The 22093-nt window shown below is 50.3% G+C and overlaps 11 protein-coding genes across 11 annotated transcripts; 6 read left to right on the top strand and 5 right to left on the bottom strand.

Annotated features, from left to right (window-relative positions):
* Nucleotides 1–436: 436 nt before the first annotated feature.
* On the top strand, nt 437–970 carry B0T23DRAFT_368444 (uncharacterized protein; the record flags this gene model as incomplete). The annotated part of the gene is made up of 1 exon (XM_062836444.1): nt 437–970. The coding sequence occupies one exon, from the start codon at nt 437–439 to the stop codon at nt 968–970; it is 534 nt and encodes a 177-aa protein (XP_062687678.1).
* Nucleotides 971–1412: 442 nt separating this feature from the next.
* B0T23DRAFT_408962 (heterokaryon incompatibility protein-domain-containing protein) lies at nt 1413–3737 on the bottom strand (the record flags this gene model as incomplete). Its single annotated transcript, XM_062839352.1, has 1 exon — nt 1413–3737. One exon carries the CDS (start codon nt 3735–3737, stop codon nt 1413–1415), a length of 2325 nt encoding a protein of 774 aa, XP_062687677.1.
* A 118-nt stretch (nt 3738–3855) lies between these two features.
* B0T23DRAFT_328246 (uncharacterized protein) lies at nt 3856–4260 on the top strand (the record flags this gene model as incomplete). The annotated part of the gene is made up of 1 exon (XM_062835676.1): nt 3856–4260. One exon carries the CDS (start codon nt 3856–3858, stop codon nt 4258–4260), a length of 405 nt encoding a protein of 134 aa, XP_062687676.1.
* Nucleotides 4261–10413: 6153 nt separating this feature from the next.
* On the top strand, nt 10414–11282 carry B0T23DRAFT_328266 (uncharacterized protein; the record flags this gene model as incomplete). The annotated part of the gene is made up of 2 exons (XM_062835677.1): nt 10414–10737; nt 11001–11282. 2 exons carry the CDS (start codon nt 10414–10416, stop codon nt 11280–11282), a joined length of 606 nt encoding a protein of 201 aa, XP_062687675.1.
* A 93-nt stretch (nt 11283–11375) lies between these two features.
* Nucleotides 11376–12236, bottom strand: B0T23DRAFT_416441 (uncharacterized protein; the record flags this gene model as incomplete). Its single annotated transcript, XM_062839632.1, has 4 exons — nt 12120–12236; nt 12013–12076; nt 11745–11764; nt 11376–11579 (listed from the first exon to the last, which is right to left on the bottom strand). The coding sequence occupies exons 1-4, from the start codon at nt 12189–12191 to the stop codon at nt 11376–11378; spliced, it is 360 nt and encodes a 119-aa protein (XP_062687674.1). The 5' UTR covers nt 12192–12236.
* Nucleotides 12237–13891: 1655 nt separating this feature from the next.
* B0T23DRAFT_293785 (uncharacterized protein) lies at nt 13892–14284 on the top strand (the record flags this gene model as incomplete). Its single annotated transcript, XM_062834279.1, has 1 exon — nt 13892–14284. A coding segment is annotated over one exon (393 nt), but the record flags the coding sequence as incomplete, so codon positions are not given.
* Nucleotides 14285–14327: 43 nt separating this feature from the next.
* Nucleotides 14328–16608, top strand: B0T23DRAFT_391398 (uncharacterized protein). The gene has a single exon (XM_062837942.1). The coding sequence runs from the start codon at nt 14697–14699 to the stop codon at nt 16416–16418; it is 1722 nt and encodes a 573-aa protein (XP_062687672.1). The 5' UTR covers nt 14328–14696; the 3' UTR covers nt 16419–16608.
* Nucleotides 16609–17125: 517 nt separating this feature from the next.
* On the top strand, nt 17126–17796 carry B0T23DRAFT_416439 (uncharacterized protein). The gene has a single exon (XM_062839631.1). The coding sequence runs from the start codon at nt 17316–17318 to the stop codon at nt 17508–17510; it is 195 nt and encodes a 64-aa protein (XP_062687671.1). The 5' UTR covers nt 17126–17315; the 3' UTR covers nt 17511–17796.
* Nucleotides 17797–18066: 270 nt separating this feature from the next.
* On the bottom strand, nt 18067–19194 carry B0T23DRAFT_368433 (uncharacterized protein; the record flags this gene model as incomplete). Its single annotated transcript, XM_062836443.1, has 3 exons — nt 18650–19194; nt 18328–18533; nt 18067–18205 (listed from the first exon to the last, which is right to left on the bottom strand). The coding sequence occupies exons 1-3, from the start codon at nt 18971–18973 to the stop codon at nt 18067–18069; spliced, it is 669 nt and encodes a 222-aa protein (XP_062687670.1). The 5' UTR covers nt 18974–19194.
* Nucleotides 19195–19561: 367 nt separating this feature from the next.
* On the bottom strand, nt 19562–19867 carry B0T23DRAFT_408954 (uncharacterized protein; the record flags this gene model as incomplete). Its single annotated transcript, XM_062839351.1, has 3 exons — nt 19562–19611; nt 19658–19732; nt 19777–19867. 3 exons carry the CDS (start codon nt 19865–19867, stop codon nt 19562–19564), a joined length of 216 nt encoding a protein of 71 aa, XP_062687669.1.
* Nucleotides 19705–21720, bottom strand: B0T23DRAFT_391395 (uncharacterized protein). Its single transcript, XM_062837941.1, has 2 exons — nt 21361–21720; nt 19705–21274 (listed from the first exon to the last, which is right to left on the bottom strand). Exons 1-2 carry the CDS (start codon nt 21531–21533, stop codon nt 20083–20085), a joined length of 1365 nt encoding a protein of 454 aa, XP_062687668.1. The 5' UTR covers nt 21534–21720; the 3' UTR covers nt 19705–20082.
* Between the last annotated feature and the right edge of the window lie 373 nt (nt 21721–22093).

Raw genomic sequence — 22093 nt, 5'->3', positions numbered from 1 at the left:
CAGGTTGTACTTTGTACACATTGGTTCATCATTAACTGAACGCCGCCAACGTTTACCGATTCCCTGTCCTGTCGTCCAGCCCACGTACTAGTAGGCAGCATCGTTGCCAGCCGACAGTTTGGGAAACAACCAACAACAACCATGGGGTGTACATTGCAATGGGACCTACCTACCTACATAGGTGCATACTTCAAGGCTACATCTGAACTGCAGTCGATGCCAAAGGTTCGAAAAATAAACGCTCATCAAGACCCGATGACGTCAGACTGTGATCGATGCTGATGCGCCGCTACACGTACGCAACTGGTGTTCAACACTAGAAACCTTGGACGGGAGTAGCATCCGAATCAGTTCGGCTGGCTCCTATCACCACTCCACCATGGACTCATCTGGTGTCGTTGAAATGATGGTTTCGTCGATGTCAAGATGATATCAGATGTCCATCAAGCTCGCATCTCTCTTGTTGGAGATGGAGCGGGAGGGACCAACATGGTACCTGCCTACCGCGTGGTATATAGATAACCAAGTCGGGAGCGGGTCATCACCATTCACCTCTCGCCTTCCCAGGAACTTTGGTGGAACACTCAGCTCCATTGTGTCAGACAAGCACTTGCCGCTGCTGCCCATTCCCGCTAGCTCGATATCCAAGAAGACTTCAATATGGTCATGTACAAGCCAGGTCAGACTGTCCGCTACAAGCCCGTGGGAGGTAAGTTTTCATTTACGTGGCTTATCATCTTTTATGCCATCCACTGATATCTTGCATCGAAAAGGGCCTGACTCGCACACCTCGGAGAGTGTGGGCAAAGTGAAGGACGTTTTGACCGAGCCCGGTCACCAAGCCGGCCGCAATGTCAATGCCAGCCCAGAGAACCCGAGATATGAGGTATGTTCAGTCGTCTTACCGGAAAGTAGCTGGCCACTGAGCGGTCTGATCATTGGTTCTGACAATGATGTGTATGGGGTATAGATCCAGAACTTGAACACTGGCAAGTCGACCACCATTTACGAGGCCAACATCCTGGGACCCGCGCAATAGAGGGTTATACCTCTAGAACACTACAATTGTTTCTTCCGTCTTCACTTTGAAGGAGGCTTCCCCTACAAGGTTGAGGCAGTGCATACTGACCAGCCTCAACACCGGCCCGCAAATTCGAACCGGACGAGTCGGGATGGAAAATCTACGCCTAATGTTCCACCTTTTCCAGCAATTTCTCATGTTCGGTAGATGTATGAACTTGTGTTGAGTACCTGCTCGATCATTTACTTGTGGCACAAGGCCCATTTCTTGGCAACTTCCATATCTAGGTACATAATCTAATTACTGCTGTACATTCGGTGTTGGGCATGTCATGACTAGGGTATAATAGACGATCATCCTTTGCCTCGTCCAACCTATCAAATTAAAGCGGTCAAGCCAGGATAAGTGTCTTACTTTCACAACCATAAAAGAAACCTTTCCTCTGTTCGTAACCAATACAAACACCTACTCTCCTCCAAGTATCTGCGGATCCGGGATTTCTTTGAAGCAACAACATCGCCAACTCTCCGAGCTCAAGGCACATGAGCTCCGTTTCCTCCCCGTCTGCCAAAGCCACACTGTCACTCTTTTTATTCGCCAAGTAAGCGCCAGAAGGCGGAACGAGATAATCCAGCTGCCCCACCACCTCCCCACCATGGGCGTCTTTGGAGACTATGCGACCATCATCGTGGTTCCTCGAATGTAGATCGCGGCCGGGAAACTCTTCAAAGTTGAAGCCGACGCGATCACCGCGTTTCCATTCGATGGCTTCCCACGATACGGCGCACGAGCTTTCGGAAATGAAGCGGCGGAAGCGACCCTTTATCTCGATCTGCTTGACAGTGCGGCCTTGTTGCTCAACCAACTTACTGCGAAGGCGAGGGTCGGTGATGACTTGCTGGTTAAGGGTGGCGGTTGGCATTACGGCGGTGTGGTCAAAACTGAATTGACGGACTCCCAAGAACTGAAAGTGTGGCGACTGCCTAAATGCATGTCTCATTTTTGTGTTGACGCATAGCGGCAATGAAGCCCACGACCATGATGGCGCAACGTCTTGATGACTCCCCTTTGAATCCACAGCGCTTGCAACCGACCACGACAAGTGTCTAGCTAGATCTTCTCGCCACAACCCTGCCAAGTATTGCTCGCCGACACGTGTTTTATCACCTCCGTCCATCTTGGCTTCAAGAAACCGGACGGCCAGGCCCGATATGGCAAGGAAACGATCGGCAGAGTGCGCGAGGTCGCGCCGCGTGTAGGCTTCAACAATATCGAGCCATTCCTGATCAATGCTCTGGAAGTCACCAATACGACAGACATCAAGGAACCGTTGTGGTGGACTCCATGATTGGTCCTCTGAGGTACAAGCAGGCGAAGGGAGGTCAAGGGGCGAAGACTCGACGGTTTGGTGCTCGGGGCAGGACCAATACCAGCGTTGACCGGTCCAGTAGAGAATTCTGGGAGAAAGACGCTCTTCTTGGAGGGTCCAGGCACGCTGCGATGCTGGAGGGTCGAGGCGGACTTCGTGGAGGGGTTTTTGCGTGTTATAGAGGAAGTGGTTCCGCAGTTTACAGGGCTTCGGTTCTTGTAGCCACGCAAGACGGTCGTATAACATGGGTTCGGTTGCTTTTGTGCTCGAAGAGGCCAGCAGGGTAAATGCGGCGTTCCCGTAGACTTCGTGCATCAGGGAAGCCTCGGTGTCCCAATCGGTGCCTTTGGGGATACATACATTGTCGATCCAAATGTACTTGAAATCCAGTTCCTGGGTGATAGCGATGGCATCTTGCATGGTTTCTGGCAAAATCGATCGAGGAAATGGATTTGTGCGTTCTGGTGCGGGCACGCCATTGACTGTTTTGGTAGAGGCACCCTTGATCCTGGCCCACTCTTCCGCCGGCATTGTGGTGGGATCTCCCCAAGAGTAGCTGAGGACGACATAGGGAACCAAATGATCAGGACCCGGGACCACTCGGACGTTTCCGTCGCCTAGAATCTCCAGCAGCCACGACGGATTCCTGCTGTTCCAACGGTATCGAGACGAGCACTGGTGGTTGTTATGACAGTTGCTGACGACTTGACGTAGCTCTTCAAAGTTGGGCCGAAGCCTGGAGGCTGCGGAAGGTGCTTTGGTCTTCTTTCCGACAGCAAGGCATGGCTTCTGACTGAGGACGACCGTTGCAGAAAATAAAGGAATCCCGGATCCTTTCTCAATGGTAACCTGGAGACTGTCGCCTCCAGGCCGTATGTCTAGAGCTACCTGGACTGGCCACTGGTTATCCGTGTGTCGTAAGCGTTCAGCATCCCGGCCGGTGATCTGATCTAATAGGAGAGCACGGCGGACAATTTGGCAGGCGTCGCAGTTGGAAATCCTTGCGCACAGATCGAGCTCGACGTAGCTGTTGTGGACAATGCGCTTGGGAGAGATGCCCTTGTGGTTTGGGTCCTTCCTCCGCTCAGCCTCTGCCCAGCGAAGGAGGTAAGTAATCTGGTCACATCCGCGGCACTGTAGTTGGCCATGTCCGTTGGTCTTGACGCGTAGTAGATCTTGTGCGTGTGGTGATGGAACGCGATGGTAGGCATGGTGTTGATAATGTGCTTCTTGCGTGCTGGTACAATGGCGGGACCGACAAGAGTCTAACAGCTGGCTCTTCCGACCGTAGAGACGACGGCCAAGGCGTTGTACCCAGTAGTAGGTCGCTGGTGTGGGTGTCTCCATGGTAGTATGGGCCGTGACTGGCAGACGATGCTGTGTAGATGGTGACAGCAAGGTGGAACCGAACCTGAGGCAGGAGGGCGAGGCCATCCATATGTACTAAGGCATTCACAGAGTAGTCATGACCGAGCGTGATGGACCGGCGACGGGTCGCACGTGCCATGGTATCCTCTCATCTCTTCTGCCTGGCATGGTTCGACTCGGCTCAACTGTGCTATGGCTTGGCACGGCGGTGACGTCGTGTGATGCTCCCGTCCGGCCCATTGTAGGGGTCCTCAGCCCTACGGCCAGCCGTGCAGTGCGTTCAATGCGGGACCAGAACCGCGGATATTCGGAGCTATCGAGAGAGTTTCTGGACAAGGGAACAGTCGTTCGGGAAATGACTGGCGAGAACTGGGTGTCCACCAGGAGTGTGGCTCATTCCTTGCACGTTGGGTCAACTGTCAAGGGTGGGAGCGAGCAAGAAGCGGTTCACTGCCACAACCAAGCGCGTGGTACGACGTATCGTGACCGAGAAAAGGTGTAGGGTTGTTCTGGTTTCGACAAAGAAGTCAGTACCCTACTACAATTCAGGTTGGGATTGAGTTTCCGTGCCGTGCCGCGCCGCGAGGTCGGGGGGCGGAGCAACAAGAACGGGCCAGGAAGGGAATAGTAACTGGACATAGCGGTGCGGCGGGGCATTCCGGGACCGTTTGACTGAACCGCGCATTTCAGTGGAGACAGTGCCTTCGGTGTCGCCGTCATTTTCCTGCTCAGTGACTCTTCTCCGGACGGCATTGGTGATTGTATATCTTCTACCTAGAGGTAGTAGTCATTTGTCGCGAATTGGCTTCTTGGATTGGACGAAAAAAGCGATGGCGGGGAACGACGGGTCGGGTGGCCTTGGGTCATCAACCTCCTGGTACATACCCGACAGGTAAGCGCGTTCCCGTCATCTCTTAGGTGCCGGTATGGGGGCTTCGACGAAGCGAGTCGAGCTGTTATCCTTGCCATGTAACCCTCAACACTAACACTAACAGACAAGACATTGCCGTATGTACTGCGCAGCACCACCACCGCGGTGGGGATGGTTGTCCGATAGGTACTGTCCGGCCGCGAGGGAATTGAGCTTGCTTCCCGCAAAATGAGCGTTGACCGTGGAGATATGAACCGTGTGTCTGGTAGAGGGATGATTCGCCTCGGGTTTTGGGTGATTCGGTAAGCCGACGACAATCTCGTGATGCGTGTTCAAAGTGCAACTGCGGCATGGCGTTAGCGGTTAACCGCTGTTAGTCCCGGGCTCAATTAGTGGATTCGCACCTACCCCGGGGCCCGTAGGTAGGTACCGGCTTCCGTTTTCGACCCCCGGCCATTATTCATCTGGATGCCCCCCGGCCCTTATGGCACGCCGGATGATTCAGACCCCATCCCGGACACTCTGAGGCGCTGCGGTATAAGCTGGGTGTGGTGAGGTAAGGCGGACGGGTGTCAGCTCCATTGATGCTCCAGCATGGATGGTACTGCTCCCGGCAACGGGCACGGTGGAAACATTGTGCCGGTCCGAAATGAGAGCAATGAGCCTCCTCCAACTCGACGAAGGTCGTGATCAAAAGTGGAAGTTTAGGTACGAGTTGGGGGCCGTGACTCGAAAGCAGGTAGCGCGACAGATTTGGAGCGGGCTAGGTATTCAAGGCATCCAAGGCTTCCTGGGCGTTAAACGGAAGCCTAAATCTCCCGCGCGATTGCGGAATTCTTGGTGTGGAAAAGCCTGGTCTTCCACTTGAAGCTGGTGGACCAGACTGCTGGTAAGGAATCCCAGATATTCGGACCTGGCTCCGGGGGCGTGGACTGTCACGTCAACAGGGGTGACCGCCCCCAGGCTCTGCAGAACTCGATCACGTCCTCAAGACACTATGTACAGCTAAGTATGATTGATCAACAAAAAGGTACGGTGCGACGTCTCGTCACACCCTAGAAAGACGGTTACCACGTGCGCGTGGGCGTATGTGCACCTACGCTCCGATCTTAGGCTTCATTATTCGTGTTGAATGTATGGCTGGATGCGGATAATGTGGGTTCAAAATGTTTTTGCCTAGTCGTAGGTAGTACTACGCGTCTGAGTTGAACTCGGGTACATCATGTCGTCCAGGCAGCAAAAACAGAGTTGTAACCAAGGCCCTTAGTATCCAAATTGAAGCCATCAACAGCCGTCACTGAGCCTCTATCGCCGTTGCCACCCGGCGGTTAGCACACTTACTACCTAACTACCTAGCACCAAGCGCACTCCCTTGTTGCGATCTTCAAATGTTTGCCCACACTGTCGATGATGCTTGAGCCGCTCCAGCCTCCCGTCGCTTTTCCCCGTCATTACCTACCTATCGCTATCGTGGTGAGAACCAAAGAATGAAAACGAAAACATGACCTAAGCCGACCCCACGCCAAGTCAGCCCCTCCGCTGGTTGGTATTTCCTGCAGTGTCATGGGGACCCCGTGACTGGTGGCGACGGCCTTTAACCCCAAACAGCGGGCACAGACCCAATTCGAAACCACTCAACGCAGACCGCAGTGTACAGAGCAACACATCGATTCTTTACCTCTAGACATATCAGATTGAAGCTGGCCTCATCTGATTCATTTCTAATCATGTCAGAATCAGATTTGCACTTTTGCCGAAGAGTGCCGACAAGTACCTGTGTTTCGCCTATCCAATTGCGTGGCACATACCTGGTAAGCGGGGCATGGTGCAGACAGACAGTTCGTACCTACCCACCTCTAGGCTAGTACAGTCGAACCCCCTGAAACTGCATCCTCCAGATACTGCATATACGCCAGTTAGAGCATAAGAATCGGCGGTCTGAATTAGAAGCTATTCACAATTGTATATTTGTATACTGTATACGATCTATGGTGTTTATGCGCCAAGAGGAGGGGGTTGTATTAGGTAGGAAGGGGTTATGGCTAACTAGAGACAGCTTTTAAGAGGGGAAAATATAGGGATTTTTGGTGTTGTAGCCTAAACCGAGGCCTAGATTACCCCCCAGACCTTGTTTTACTAGGTATATGACCCGCTAGCTCTGTGCTCTTTGTGCTTCCCTATGTTCTAGAGACCACTTTTTGTAGTGATTTATTAGTAATTTTGTCCCCTAAAATATTCTCTATCATTCTCTATTATGGCCCGCAATTCGAAGTCTAAGAAGGTATCCAAGTAACGTTATATTTACTAGGATACCTTTATACCCTTATCTACCCCTAACCCTACTAAAGAATCTCTTACTTGGGTATAGAAGTTTAAATTACAATAATAGTTCTATTCCTAGTAGTTTCGCCCGTCTTAATGTATTGTTTAAGGATGGATTCAACGTATGTACGGCGTGGAGTTCCTATAATATACTATTTCTTACTATTTTAATAGGAAGAATAATCCGCCAAATCTCCCTTATATTAATTATGAAGCTTAGTAGCTTAAGGGTAAGCGCTTGCGTATTGGATAGTAGCTAATACTTGAAGAAATCTTTTTCAAGTAATAGAAGGCTATTCAATTTTACGGCTTTAGTACTTTAATAGAGCTTTTACAATAAAAAGCACGCTAAATCTGGATGGAGTACCCTAAAGTACGAAATAACGAGCCTATTGATACTTTTTAATGCCCTCCTTTTAGTAAGAAGTAGTATTAACTATTTAAATAGCGGTATAATATCTTTGAGTGCGTATTCTATAGGGAGGTAGTTAACGCTTTTATTAGGGATTCCTTTACAATTCAAACTATAATAGATTTTAAAAAGTTTACCGCTACGTTCTCTCCCGGTAATATCTACAATATAGATAAGATTGGATTGTATTAGCGCTGTACTCCTTTTATAGGTTTTGCTTTTGTTAGCCTTCTTAGTGTTAAGTGGGATAAGATACGTATTTTTTTAGTATTAATAATAAATAATATTAGCGATAACGCTTTTGAAATTTAGGCTATTGGTAAAGTAAAGGTCCTCCGCGTAATTAAATACTTTAATTGGGATGGTCACCGTATTGTCTAGAGAAGTAATAAGAAAGTTTGAATAACGGGAGTAATTATAGAGGAGTGGTTCTAGGCCTTTTATATTTATATTGTTTATAAAAAGCCTACCTAGCGTGTGCTTTTATTATTAGATAACTTTTCTAGTTATTAGTTTAGTTTTAAGCTTGCCCCTCTACCCGATAATATTATTATTAGATTCCTCCCTCCCAATGTTACGTCCCTATATTAACCAATGGATCAAGGGATTATCAACAGCTTTAAGGTATAATACCGTCGTCGTTACCTTAAGTGGCTGTATATGACTATAATTAAGTATTCGGTTACCAACTTTAGCGTTAACCCTATTAGGGAGATGAACCTTCATCTCTCCTTTAATTGGGTTAGCGATATTTAGTTCTTTGAGTTTAAGTAAGAGACTATTATTAATTGTTGGCGGCGGTTAATAATATTAGGAGATTCTTTATTGGAAGGGGAGTTTATTGATGTATTTAGTAATATACGTAGATTCTACGACTATACTACTATTATTATTTATATCCGTAATAAGATGGATTTGAATAACTTTCTTAACTTTACCGACGAGAACTAGGCTCTAGGAGAGTCTTTAAGTGCTGAGGATATCTTATAAAATGTTATTTCTAATTGGTAAATTAGTTTAAAAGATATTCGTAATGATGAGGATGACGAGGATGATTAAGATTTTACGTTGCCGGGTATTATTAGTTTAAAAGCGGTGGTAACGAGTTTTATTGATGTGCTGGATTGGGTAGTTGAAAAGACTCTATTTGACTTTAATGACGTAATAGTACTTAGGAAGATGAAAAGGAAGATCGAGGGATACTTATTTAATTGTTCTAAGTAAACTACTTTATTAGATTTCTGGAAGTCTGGTGGGCAGTACGAGGAGGAGGAGAAGTTTCTAGAGTAGATTCCCATAGTAAATGACCCCTGTTCATTCCTCTCACGTGATTTCTAGAAATTGCATATTCGCCATTTAGTGCATGGATTTTGGCGGTCTGAATTACATGCAGTTTCAGGGGGTTCGACTGTACCTATTTTATACGCAAGTGCGCAATGACATCGATCAAGCAACTACCTTACGGGCAGTGTTTACCCCTCAGAAACCGGGGCCTCTAGGCACCAATCAATCCAGAGAGCATGGGGACAGTTTGAACCACAAGGCATCCATCTGACTCAGTCGCAAATGAACTCTCAATTTTGCTTTTGACATGGAAACGGTGAAGCCTTCACAGGGTTTCTATCGAGGGCAATTGGGTGGGGTCCTGTCATGTCAACGTTGTCCGTCAGCAATCGGCATAGCAGTCAGGGACGCTGTCAGTCATAAAGTGCTGGTAAGTGATTGGTTATAACGTCCAATTGACTGCTAAACCAGGGGCACCAATCATCTCCCTCGCCCGGAATGGTCATCCATTCATAGATCTGAGATCGGAGGGCGACCCAGCGGTTAAGTCGTGCAATGTGGTTCAGCCCTATGGCTCACACAAGACACCTTACGCTACTCAGAAGGTTCAATCCCGTGCGTCTGGTTCCCGCTCGGGCCTGAGCTAAAACCTATCCTTCGAAATTAGCAAGTCGGTCGGCGAGCGCTGGGAGCAGGCCAGCAAACAGACCTGGGTCCGAAATCACGGCCAAACCATCAGTTTCAATGTGCTCCAAAGACGCCAAAGCATCGCCATTACCAGAACCACGATCTTGAAACGCGCGGTGAGTTCGGTTTATGAAATTGGGCTAAGACGCAATATAGGAAGTTTGATCGCAAAGAAAACATCTTATGGACAAGGGACCCGAACGCTGGACCGTGGCTGATTCCGCTTTCCGTGACATACCACATGAAGAACAAAGATACTACGAACCGGCTTCCCTTGACCGGTACCTGTACCGTCGCTTAACATCTCGTCATACGCAGTTGCAAAGAGCTATTGTGGCAGTGAGCGAGCATGATATACCAGGAGGAGGCGGGTGTGGAGCTACAACCACCCAAGCCTTTCTCCTCCTGGAGACGCTAACAACCCGATCTCCATGCCACCATTGTTTTATTTTACCAGTTTTCAGCCTAACATAGCTAGGTACCTCTTACATCCTTGCGAACGTCAATTGCCATCGACTAAGTTACTCTACGTTGATCCACCTATTTTTCTTCCTTCGTGAGAGCTCACGTCCAGATTGGGAAGCTGCCCAAGAAACACGGCGCTTTCAGGAACAAACCAGGATAGCCGTCTCTTCAAACCCCTTGGCCCCTGAGCACAGTCCGGTGCACGCCGCAGGACCGCAAGGCGCATCATCAAGGGCAACAACTCGGTCACATTTTGTACCAATCGGATGTTGGTTGGTGTTATTCCTGGGCTGGCCGAGTCCATGTATGCTGTCTAGTGTCAGCCAGGCTATGGCAAGTGCCTTATATACATGGCATCCCTTTCTCAAGTCAGTACCATGCTGAATCGACTTGTCTACTTGCGCTTTGTTTCCACTGTCGTCCTACCTAGTCATCTTTTTAGAAAACGGTGGCCTGCGCATTAGATCTTCGCCTGAGATTGTCATCAGTTTTGCCTTCGACCGCTTACCAATTTTATTACATGTATCCACTCTAACCGTCACCATCCTCGTCGACCTCGTTATTTACCGGTCACAACTAACCACGCGCCTGCCATCAACCCATACACAATCACCATGTACAGAACCAATCACCCAAGGTGGAAGCTCACTCACATTCTCTGTATCCTTGGCCACCTCGGACTGATAATAGCCGGCGTCGTGGCCTTCATCCACAACTTGGAGAGCGAGGCCGACAACTTTGACTCCGTATCACAGCAACCAACGTCAATAGTCATGAACATGTCGGATGACCAGACGGTCATTAATGCTGATACTAAGTCATGCACCATTGTACTGGTACAGGGCTTGGGCAGTGGTGTTGATGGAAAGAGTGGAAGCGGGCATAGCAATTTTGGGATTATTGTCAATGAGCTGTTGCCGGTCGCTTCGGTCATTGTGGTAAGTCATTTCTTCTTTCGTGTTGGTATAGGCGCAGAAGCGTCAGCACGGTCAGTTTCACTTGTTCACCATCATGACCGTCTCATGGCAGCACTACACCAATCTCTCCTCCCTTCCCAGTGTTGATTGCATCAAAGAAATGCAGAATACATTGCACCCGTCAGTTCCAGCGCAGCACAAGATAATGGCCCTTACTTAGCTCCTCCACATTTCCGTGAATTTACAGGGTATTGCGTCAATAATCTGCTAACAAACATGACCAGGGAACAATAGGTCTACTTCTCAACATTGGAATTTTTGCCGCTCTGCTCGCCGTCGAGAGCACCTCTGCCAAGGTCAATCTCACAGAAGGCGAGCAGCACTGGCGTAAGAAGATCGTAACAGTCTCCTGTTGCGTGTTTAATTTGCTTCTTGCTGGTGCAGGGATAGGGTTAGCGGGAGCCATGGGAATCAGGTTGTCTAGTGTTGGTGGTAGGCACCTGGGCATGAGTGAAAGTGAAAGGAGTCTCATTGCTCCTTTGGTCTTGGGTGCCGTGCAAGCGTGAGTCTTTTCTCCCTATTTTTTTGTCTCCTTTCCTGCCCGGAACCTACCGACAAAAGGCCAGAGTGAAATGTCTGGCAACCAGGACATCCACAACTTAGACGCGTTCCCACGAGAGCGAGTGCTTCTCGATATTGCCAATATGCGTGGTGGCTGACTGATCACCATCCTTCACTGCAAGCCCAATGGTAGCTTGAGAGAAAGCATCATCTTGGAAGTGACTGGCAGTTGGATGGCTGGGTGAGTGGGTGAGGATTGGTGGACGGAAGGCCGGTTCATCAGTCATCACCAAACACAGAGTCTAAGCCACCCTCAAGGTCATTCCCGCTCATGCGCTACCTATCTTGAGTCTTTTCACCACCCACCTCGGCTCTTGCATACCTTACCTGATTGACATTGTGGCGGCCTTTTGAGGCATTTATCACCGTCCTGTCCAGTTTCTGCCCTTTCCTGTTTCCTTACTTACCTTCCCCCACTGCATTTTCACTGCATACGAATAATACCTATGAGGGAATTGTTTGGCTAATTTACCTATCGCTCACAGGCCACTCTGCGTAATAACGGCACTGTTCGACTTTATCAAGAATCATCGAGAAGGGCAAGATCTCATCGACTAGGTAGTTGGGTTACCTCTGAGCAAAAGGAGTCCATGGTGTAGGGTGCAGACTGGATGTAAAAGGGCGCTGTCTATGGTTGCATATGGGTTCCATTTGTCATGGAGTTGGGCGGCATACCTCTACTTATTGATTTGGTTCTTGGGAGGCCTCGCTTGAAGATTTGGAGCTGGCGGTATCGGCGCTTTGAAGACATGGAGTAAAAGGTTAATGTGGAGGTCATACACGAAACAGGGTGAGAAGCCGTCAGCATCCGCGTGTGACAGAAATGACACTACTGCAAAGTTCTTCTCATCCATGTCTCCCTCCTGTCGGTCACCTTCGTGTCACATCGTGAATCCCCGCCTTTTTTTTTTTGTTTCTTTGTCTCTAGCCAGTCCTTGCCATTGGATGTTCCCTGGTGGCTTTTATCGTATCTTGTCCTCGAGTTTCACGCACTTCACGATCCCCGGCTCTGGTATTTTGGTCATACTGCCCTGACTGCCCCTGCAGGCCTTTATTTTCCACACACAGCACGTACGAGGGAAAACATTTCCTCTGCAAGATGGTGTACCGAACATCTGGAGAAGGAACCGTGCATATAGGTATACTTCAAGGGACAAATGCAGGTCGCCGCAAGGTTATATTGTCAAGATCTCCGAACAAGACATCATGTTGAAGATAGCTCTAGTCGACATGTTCAAATGTGCGCAACAGCATGATAATAGACGAACGGATTGTGACATATGTGTCCGCTGTGGACGATGATCCGAGTTGGGGTTGGACACGTACTCGGAGTTTCAATAGGTAGGTAGTTAGACCCTGGCCTAGCAGTTGACCGTCAAGGTCGGCATGGACATGTACAAGTGAGTCCCACATGTAATCACTTGCTGTAAACTCACATCAAGCCTCCATCAAACCGCAAACGATCGAGGTACACTTGTCAAACTGTATGATGATGGCTGAAACAAGAGCAGCTGTCTCCAGCCGACAGGTGATCGTGGTGGCGTTTAAAGGGCACCACGCCAGCCAGGGGTTGATATCGTGGCCCCCGGAGTCAGCCCTCTCGGGCGTTGGCATTCTCTGCATCGCAGCATGGGAGGACACTAGCTGATCTCGGCATATGCAAGGTTCTTTTCAGATTGGGAGATGCTGTGCCACGCGCGCGGTTTCTCTTTTGTGTCGTAATAGTGTTCTGGCTTCGTACAAAAAGCTAATCACCTCTTGTGTCGGCAGGTGAAATTTGCTCCTTTGCCGGCTGCAATATGGTTGAGATGCGGTGCTAGCTGGTCGTCGTCGGTCCCTTGGTCGAACAACGAGGTGAGGTTGCATTGCGACGGTGTGATCGGCCCCCAAACGTCGTGCTCAGCAGAAAAGTGTTCCGTCGGAGGCTCATTGATTCAGCGATCGTCAGGCGATGGCGATGCTAGGCAGTGCCATTGTGCGGTGTTCTGGAAGTCAAGTCAGTAGAGGTACCTACCTCTAGGATAGAATGGTCGAGGCAATAAACAGACGGACGAGGCGTGGTCGATACCGGCAGCCTCAATGCCATTGTCCTCGGGAGGTGGCATTTTGGCAATGGGAGACTTTTGCCAGGTGCTATTTGGAAGAATTTCTAGGTGTAGTCCAGGTGGTAGCGGGGGGTTACATGGGCGGCCGTGTTTGGGCAACAGTCCCCACCGCCATTTGGCGGATGGCGACCAATGCCTGACGACCAAGGGAATAACGGGTTAGGTAGGGGCGGCCGCCCACTGGCGTCATGCGCGGTTCACGGCTTTCTGCACTGAACGCAGCGGCACTAAAAAAGTGAGGTTCTTGCATCCCGTCTCTTGGGGCATGCTGGCGCTCCGCATTTTCCATTCCATCTTCCAGTTCGTTCAGTTTCGTGCCCAACCACCCCCCCTTCGGCCACCGGATTCTCTCTCAGTTTGTTCCATCATTTGCTGCTTCCTGTCCTAGCTCGCTTTTCTCTTCTTACAAAGCGCTCGGATTTCAAGGATAGGCCCTGATGATGACCATGACCCGTGCAGATGCTCCCGCCGTCCCGGGCCTTCAATCACATCCACTGGCACCTCCACAACAACACGCACTTCAACCGCAACCCGTCTCTCTTTCGTCGGCGTCAGCACGACCCTTATCATCCACATTTTCGCAACGACTTCCTCCTTTGGCCATGTCAATAGGAACAGCGCCGGTGCCTGGCGCTCCTCACTTGCAAAGACCTCCAGGGCTGGGACAGCAACAGTCCAGTACGCGCACGCTCCAGGGCCCGTCCGCGCAGGATTGGGCCCGCCATCGAGATATCATCGTCGACCTCTACAGACAGTACCCCCTCAAGAAAGTAAGCGATATAATGAGGAGTCAATACAACTTCTCGGCAAGGTATTTTGGCGTCCCTTTAGTCCGTCTTTATCAGCTCCTTCAAACAATCGATGGCGTCTTGGTTACGAGGTGTTCTTGTCCCCGTCTCAGCATGGACACAACATCTGCACCCCGTCAGAGACACCCTGTCCTGTCCCATCAATGCACTCACCCATCGAGTCGCAGCTTTCATGTGAGCTAGCCGCATGTGCTGGCTCCACGCCCTGTTGACCACAGCACCGAAATCCAGCTCATCTATGTCACGTCTCCGTTCCCTTATGCCATTGCTGGCATTCATGTGTATCTGATCACGTCCTCTTCAACTATAATAATGGCCACTTCCATGTCATCATGTTTCCCATGACCTCTCGTTGTCATCATCATACCTTCCAATACCCTCTATCTTTCATCTCACTCTGCCTTCCCTTGTCACATCACACCACCTCCAAAAAAACAAAACCAACATGACGCTGATCGAGATTCCCTTTGCTAACCTCACCCTGTCGGACACCAGCAAACGCATGTATGACAAGAGGTTCCGGGAATGGAATGTGTTTAAAAATGTCAACAGTGATGAAAAGGATAGGCATGTACGTCCTGGCCGATTCCATGGATCCACTTCGCCTCGGAGGCACGGCCATGCCTCACCTGCGGCACAACATAATATAAATAACCGGGACGGCATGGGGGAAACACCACCGTACACACAACCCTTGCTATCACCACATGAGAGACGGAGGCGTTCACAACGGTCGACGAGCCCCTGCACATCCCTGTCCATCACCATATCCAGTCCAAGTACCAAGTCCATAGGGACGTCACCAGCACCAGTACATCAGCGAGCCATGAGCCCACCAATTACCCGATCGGCCTTGAGCATAGCGGATCTTATCATTGAAACAGCCCCCCAGCCGAAGCAGAGATCCGAGTCTCCTGCCGAAACCATCGAAACGTGCTCGTCACCGGCTTTCTCTTCCTCGACACCTGGCGGTCAATCATGCGCTACACCTGCATCGAGCTGTGCTTGGTCTGAGGATCAGAACCGAGATAAGGACAAGCAATTAGTCCACACCAGGTTGCCCAACCCACAAAATCTTTCCAACTTCAAGGCACAAATCCGCGCCCTTGCCGAGTCACCGCCGCCATTCATCGCCCCGGACTCCAGGACGCGGACACTGGACATCATCACTCTCAGCCTCCGTGACTACTATGACTGGCAGATACGCAACGTACCAGACGGCATATCACCCGATGACTTCCTCGGACAAGGGACAACCGATGCATCACAGCAGTACTGGTCTTCTATCAAGAACGCAATCTACCTCATCAAGCTCTCGGCCAGTTCAGCGCAGTCAGATGCCACTCAACGACCTGATCTCCGTGCATGGCCGGCCCTGTCCGAAGCTGGTCGGGACGCCGCAGCCGCCATGACCAGCCAACCTTTTGACTTCCTCCGCAACCTCTTCGCCACGCTCTCGCCAGCCAACGTCCGCGCCCGTCCTGAACTTCGGATCATCCTCCTGCAGTTCCTCAAGAGCGAAGCCAATAACAACTTCTCACCCACACACCCCATCGCCCGCATCTGCACCGAGCTCAGCAACGACCAAGACTGCCAGGAAATATCGCGCCGCGCTCTGCAGTGTATGGTGGACTTGTTCAGCCGCCTCGGCCAACGACGTTTTGTCTCCTTCAAACTCCTTGACTCCCTGGCCACTCTCCTCCGTCGCAACGGCGAGTTCGATGCGGCAATGGTCATTGTCACGGAGCTCTTCAAAGCCTGCCGGCAAGAATTCGGACCATACGCGGAACAGACGCGTGCAGTTCAGAATGAGTTGGCGCACTTCTACATGGTTGTGGACGACGGTGATCAAGCTTTGCAGCACTGTATGGCTGTCATTCGCCGCCCGCCACCCGAGGGGCTAGCCAATGACCCGAAGATTGCTTTTCACCAAGACGGCATTGCAGCGCACACGATGGAGGACGTCGCGGAGATTCATGAGAAACGGGGGGATCTGGATCAGGCGATTGTTTGGCTGGAGAGGGCAGCGGATGTCGCATTGAGGGTTTGGGGGCCGCAGGCGGTAGCGACGGGGCATATCATCGACAAGCTCACGACGCTTAAGAAGGAGTATGCGAGTAATATGTTGAAAAGTGCGAGGGACTGGGAGGCTATTATCAAGCGATAGTATCTAGGTAGCTTTGGGGTTGATTGATTGAACAATCGTTGTTATTCAACTCTTTTCTGTAGAATGAGCGAATCCTGCAATGCCTACGAGCTACTCTCAACTTTGTTGACGCATTCAAGAAAGGATAGAGGTAAGGTATTAGTGGAAGATCCAAGGCGTTAACAGGATCCACAAAAGGATTTAACGCAACAAGAAATATGTATCTATCTAGAGGTATGTACCTACACTAGGTACCTCTGGTTAGAAGAGGGGTCCTTCGGGATCCGGACCCGGTACCGGAAGCACCAATGACTGCAGCTGGCACCTACAACAGGGGCAGGCTTGGGGTGGATTGATGCAGCTTCATACAGAGACTCATAATAGAAGTGGGTTGGGATTGCAGGTACTCGTGCTACTACGCTACACCCCCATCCAAGGGGACATGGCCATGCGATCTCTCGGACAATCAAATGCTGACAAGGCCACGAACCCACGGGAACTCCAGTGCGGCGGGAGCCCGGAGCACCCGATGGTGGCCGAAAACTCGGGACAATTATGGCATGCCTCGGCCAACCTCAGATAAGCTGGAAAGAGCAACCAGCAACCACATTCCGAATCCTACCAGGTAGGTACCTAGGTACCTAGAGGTAAGTACAGTAGCGTACACCGACGGAAACCCAACAAAATTGCAATTTTGGAGCTTGATCAGTTCAAGTCCGTCGTACAATCTTCTTTGTCCAGGAACCGCATCCGACGTTGCATCAGTCTCAAGCCTCAACGCCGAGTCAGCATCAGCGAGATCATTGGTCTTTGCGAAAGCCTGAGTATTTTAATCATGCCTCCTCTGGCTTCCGTTTGTTGGAAGATCGCATCATTCTGCGCATAGGCTAACAACTGAGGTACCTCTACGATCGAACAATGTCTGAACCTCGCAACACCACTGTGTCCCCTTTTCCTGAAGGAGAGCTCGGTCCCAGCCCTGGCACCGAGTCTGATCAGATCCCATCTCCGCCCGGTCCATTGCGTGGCCCCGAAGCCTCCGTGTCCAAGCCCGACGAAGTGCTCAAGTCCGCCGACGTCGCTCATAACCAAGACCAACATTCAAAGCAATGAAAAGGAAAGAAGAGCTGGGGATGGACGAAGCGGGGATGACGGGGTCATACTGGCAACACTTATATAGAGGCGTGGCGTGATCGCTCAAGAGCATGGAGAGTTCCAAAAGAGGAAGCAGGCTCTGAACATCGAGTATGGTGGGATTTGTGATGGGCTTGAGGATTTGGGACTGGAGGGAAGTCTTACTATAGGATCGTAGAGACGCTGGGGATGAACATGGTAGATGGTAGGTAATGATGGAACATGACCACTCCAAGACCACATGACGACGTTCGGCAACGGCGGGAAGAAAATCAGAGCACTTTACTTTGATTATAACTACTACCTAGGTATGTAGGCGTTCTCCTAATTCTTTCGTCCCCCCATCTTGATTCCTCCTGTTCTTTCCGACCTTTCCCTTCATCTTGCCCCTCTTCCTCTCTTTTTTTGTTTTTTCTCTTTCAGGTATTATGCCGGGGTGAGTGGAGTCTTTCAGACTTTCAAAAGAAACCTCATGATCATACAACCTACTGCGAAGACTTGACCGTTGGCCGCCTCCATCCGGGAGGGCGAACCCTCAGTTGCCATGAACAAGCTGCAGATCCTTCCGAAGCGTGAAGTAATAAATACTCTGGCAGTCACGAAAGGGAATAGCCAAACCTTTGGGCTTACTATCCTTGAAACCCTGGTAGACGAAGGTATCAGAGGTCAAAAAACTATTTGCATCACTCAATGTTAGCCATTCATCCTTCTTAAACACTCAAATTCATTCTACCCCGCCTTCATCCAATTCCTTCAAAAGTTCACAGCAAAAAGGAAGGAAAACAAAACAACTCACCCAACAGTGGTAAAGTCCGCCTGCTTCTGCGCATCCTTGGTGATGTTCCAGCTCAACATGTTGTTGTAGTTGATGAACAGGCATCCCTGCACCGAGCCCTCCCAGACATGGAAGATGCCGTCGTCGTCGAAGCGGTCCATCAGGCAAAGAGAGTCGTCCGGGGGGAGGTAGTTGAGGTCGTGGCAGTTTTTGTCGTCTTCGCAGATCTGTTGTTGTTTGTGTTTTTGTCAGTACAGCTGTTACCTTTGCAAGTCACACCCGGAGGCTCCGGAGCTGCAAGACTGGAACCTGTCTGAGGAAAAACAAATGAAAGCGAACATACCACAACCAAGGAATCGGTTCCATGACCCCAGTTGGGTCTCTTCTGGCAGTTGAAGAAGTGAATAACCTCGTTGTTACCGCCCGTCCATTTGGGTGGGTCCTTCCTCACGTTCAAGGCCAAGCCCTCGTCCTCACGGTTGTTCAACGGACCGTAGCGGGTGTATGCAGCTAAAGCGTCTTCCGGGCTGAGAGGGACATTGGGGCTGGTGCTAATGGGATCAGCGATAGCCGGGCTGGGAGCGGCCAGGACGAAAGCGGTCGGGTTTAGAAGGCTGACAACGAGGGTACCGCTGACGACAAGGGACTTTAGGACTGAGGTAAACATTTTGAAATCTTCCCAAGAGATTGAGGATGCGGGCTAGGGATGTGTGTCGAAGTTGACGCGGTTGCCGAGTCCTTTGGGCGAGTTTGTCTGAATGGACGGGACTTGGAAGAAATGTGCGGTTGGGACTGAGCTGGAAGGGACAGAATTCCATTTCTTATACTTCTGAAAGTGGAAAGAGCAGCCAAGAAATACTGGAAGAAAGTGCCGGTGAAGGGAAGTGCAGTGAATGGGAGTGCCTGTGAAGGAAAGATCAGTGAATATGAGTGCCAGGCCGATGAGGGGAGCCTTAAATGCACCTAGTGAACCTGATGGGCGCCAAGGCAAACGGACCTTACGGAAGGTGGTCCTGCACAAAATAGTTGAGACCTTGAACATTAAACCTTGGGTAGAGGTATACTCCTACCACGCATCCAGTGTCTTTGTTACACCTCTGGACTTGAGTTCTAGGCAATTCCTGAATAGAAATATCCAAATGGAACTCTAGCCGATGTCTTTTCGAATTGTTCTAATCCCTATCACAGTCTTGCTATGGCTCTTTTTTTTCTGTTTCTTTTTTCTTGATATCTTGGGGGACGGTAGCGGACTGGTTTACCTAACCTGTTGGTTGGTCTCATCTTTCTTGTCTCGGACGAGGGTACCTGTGGAATTCCAGATTTCAACTGGTAATAAACCTTTCAATGTTACTGTATGAGATGTTTGGGCGAGCGCTGTACTTGTGTGAAACCTCTCGCCTAGCTGAATTATCTATTGTACCACCGCCTGCAAGCAAGAATGTGGATTTCTGAAGTGATTGTAAAAAAAACCCGGAGGTAGTATGAACAGCATAATGCCGCTCGGCTTGGCCAGAAAGTCCGTTGTAAGGCTCCTATATGCCTCACAATAAGCCAAGAACATATCAGCTAGAGGCTGTTAGGCATTGTTTGAGCTTAGAGGTAGAAGTCAATGCTTTGAATCTAGATCCAAAAGTGTACCAAAGACCTACCTACTGAACAGAGGCTAAGCTTCTCCAGCTCCAGTCCACACTTTATTGTTGCTCCAAAAACATTGTTCCTTCCACCATCCACGACGGGCCATCTCAACCAGGTAGGTAGTTCTTATCATGCGCGCCTTCATATTTTCACCTCCCTCACCACCCTCCCCTTCACGAACACCCTCACAATATTCCTATCATCCCCTGTCATCACAAACTTCTCGAACACCGTACCCAATTCGTCCTGCTCCTCTACTATCGTCATCACCCCGTCCCTCTGCCAGTCCACCACCAACGCATCGAACTCCTTCCCCACCTCAAAATTCCCCACCTTGTCCTCGAGACAACAAACCTCGGCGCCTCCCAATGTTGCCAAATAAAAGGCCTCGGCAATTTTCAACCCCTTATCTCTCCCCTTCGACTCGACCTCCCGCGCATGACTAGCAATCATGGCCTGCCTTATCGCATCCAGCATCGAAGACGAAAACCCTCCTCCACTGTCAGTCCCCAGACCGACTTTGATTCCGCGGTTGAGAAACTCCCGGATAGGGGCGGCCATGAACCCGCCGCCCACTGTCATGTTGCTTATCGGACAGTGAGCCACGCCGCACTGCAGCTCTTTCAGCTTGTCGAATTCGTGGGGGGCCATGTAACAGCAGTGCGCGAGGATGGACCGCTTGGTCAGAAGGCCGTAGTGGTGGTAAAGGTCGGCCTCGGAGGAGAACTGAGGGAAGAGTTCGCGGGTAGCGGTAATCTCCTGCTCTGCTTCGTTGAAGTGCGTCTGAATAGGCAGGTCAGGGTTTTGAGCTGCTATTTGCCCGAGGCCAGCAAGACATTCGGCGTCACAGGAGATGGCAAAGCGAGGGGTGAGGACGTGCTTCAGTAGCTTTCCTTCGGGGTCAATCTTCCGGATGTGGGCGATGCAGGATTCCGTATCTTGAAGGGACTGCTCGACAGACGCATCGCGGTAATAGTCAGGGGAGTTGCGCGTCATGTTGCATTTCCCTACGAATGCGCGCTGGCCTTTGGCCAGGCAGAGATCGGCGAGGATGTTGGTTGCCTCGGGGTGGATGGAGCCATAGTAAGAAGCGGTGGTGATACCTTGTCGAAGGAAGCCATCGATAGCGGAGGAGTAAATACGCTGCGCGTGGGAGGGATCGCGGAAGCGACCTTCGTTGGGGAAGGTGATTGCGGAAAGCCAGTCCAGGATGTGTTGGCCTTGTCCGAGACCACGTTGGGCCCATTGGGGCGCGTGGTTGTGTGTATCGATGAAACCGGGGATGATGGATTGGGAAGGGGAGAGATAGTGAAGGGTTGTGGTGGCGGTGTCTCTAGGGGTTGATGTATTAGTGTAGGTAGAGGTAGCTGAATATTTGATACGAGACTGATAATCAGTATCATCAGAAGGTCTACCTACATGAGGCTGCCAACCTCTCCCGGCTTCACTTCTTTGTGAAAGGCAGTGATTACGCCCCGCGCTTCGACGATCAAAAGGGCGGCAGGAAGGATCTCAAGGTCATGGCCAGGCGTTGACAGCGAGTGGATGACGGCGCCATAGAAGGCTTGGGCTTTTGCTCCGTGCGATCCCATGTTAGATTGCCGCGATTTTGACAAAAGGAAGTGGTGCTCCAGGTCCGGTCGTTTGCGTTGATGTCATCCCGGTCTTGCACACAAACCTGAAGCCCAGGATGAAGCAGCAGGAAACATGTGCGGGGGAACTCGGCGTCGGCCCCCCGAAATAGCGGGTTTGTTCCTGACCCCGCTCCGCGATATGTACAGTCCAGAACTGGTTTGTTTGTTAGTTCGAGACCTCGTATCAACTTTCCTATATGTTTTTATGGCTAACTAATGCATAATCTTACCTTGGCCATGCCATCTCTAATATTCAAAATGCTAGATGAAACCCTGCTAATACATTTTGAACTATTTATATAAGCTTTAGGACCATTAGAAATAGATGTCCTCTAATGCACAATATATATTGTAGGAGTGCCTGGTGTACCAAGCCAACCAACAAACCAGCACTGGACTGGTACGTAGCGTGCACTAACAAATTCGCCAATGAGCTCGACAACTCGCTGCAGACACTCGCCTCTTTCAACCCAAACAAGAACGAACAATGTCACAGGAAAGGCCCTTCATCAAATTTA

The sequence above is a fragment of the Neurospora hispaniola genome, assembly GCF_033458365.1.
Source record: "Neurospora hispaniola strain FGSC 10403 chromosome Unknown B0T23scaffold_18, whole genome shotgun sequence".
NCBI lineage: Eukaryota > Fungi > Ascomycota > Sordariomycetes > Sordariales > Sordariaceae > Neurospora > Neurospora hispaniola.
This window is presented reverse-complemented; position numbering and strand designations above follow the sequence as displayed.

Bases quoted from the DNA above. Each gene is read 5' to 3' on its own strand.
- B0T23DRAFT_391395 (XM_062837941.1), bottom strand. From the start codon at position 21,533: ATGGGATCGCACGGAGCAAAAGCCCAAGCCTTCTATGGCGCCGTCATC. The intron at 21,275-21,360 runs GTAGGTAGACCT...ATCAACCCCTAG, and splicing joins GGAGAGGTTGGCAGCCTCAT to AGACACCGCCACCACAACCC.
- B0T23DRAFT_391398 (XM_062837942.1), top strand. From the start codon at position 14,697: ATGACGCTGATCGAGATTCCCTTTGCTAACCTCACCCTGTCGGACACC.
- B0T23DRAFT_416439 (XM_062839631.1), top strand. From the start codon at position 17,316: ATGTCTGAACCTCGCAACACCACTGTGTCCCCTTTTCCTGAAGGAGAG.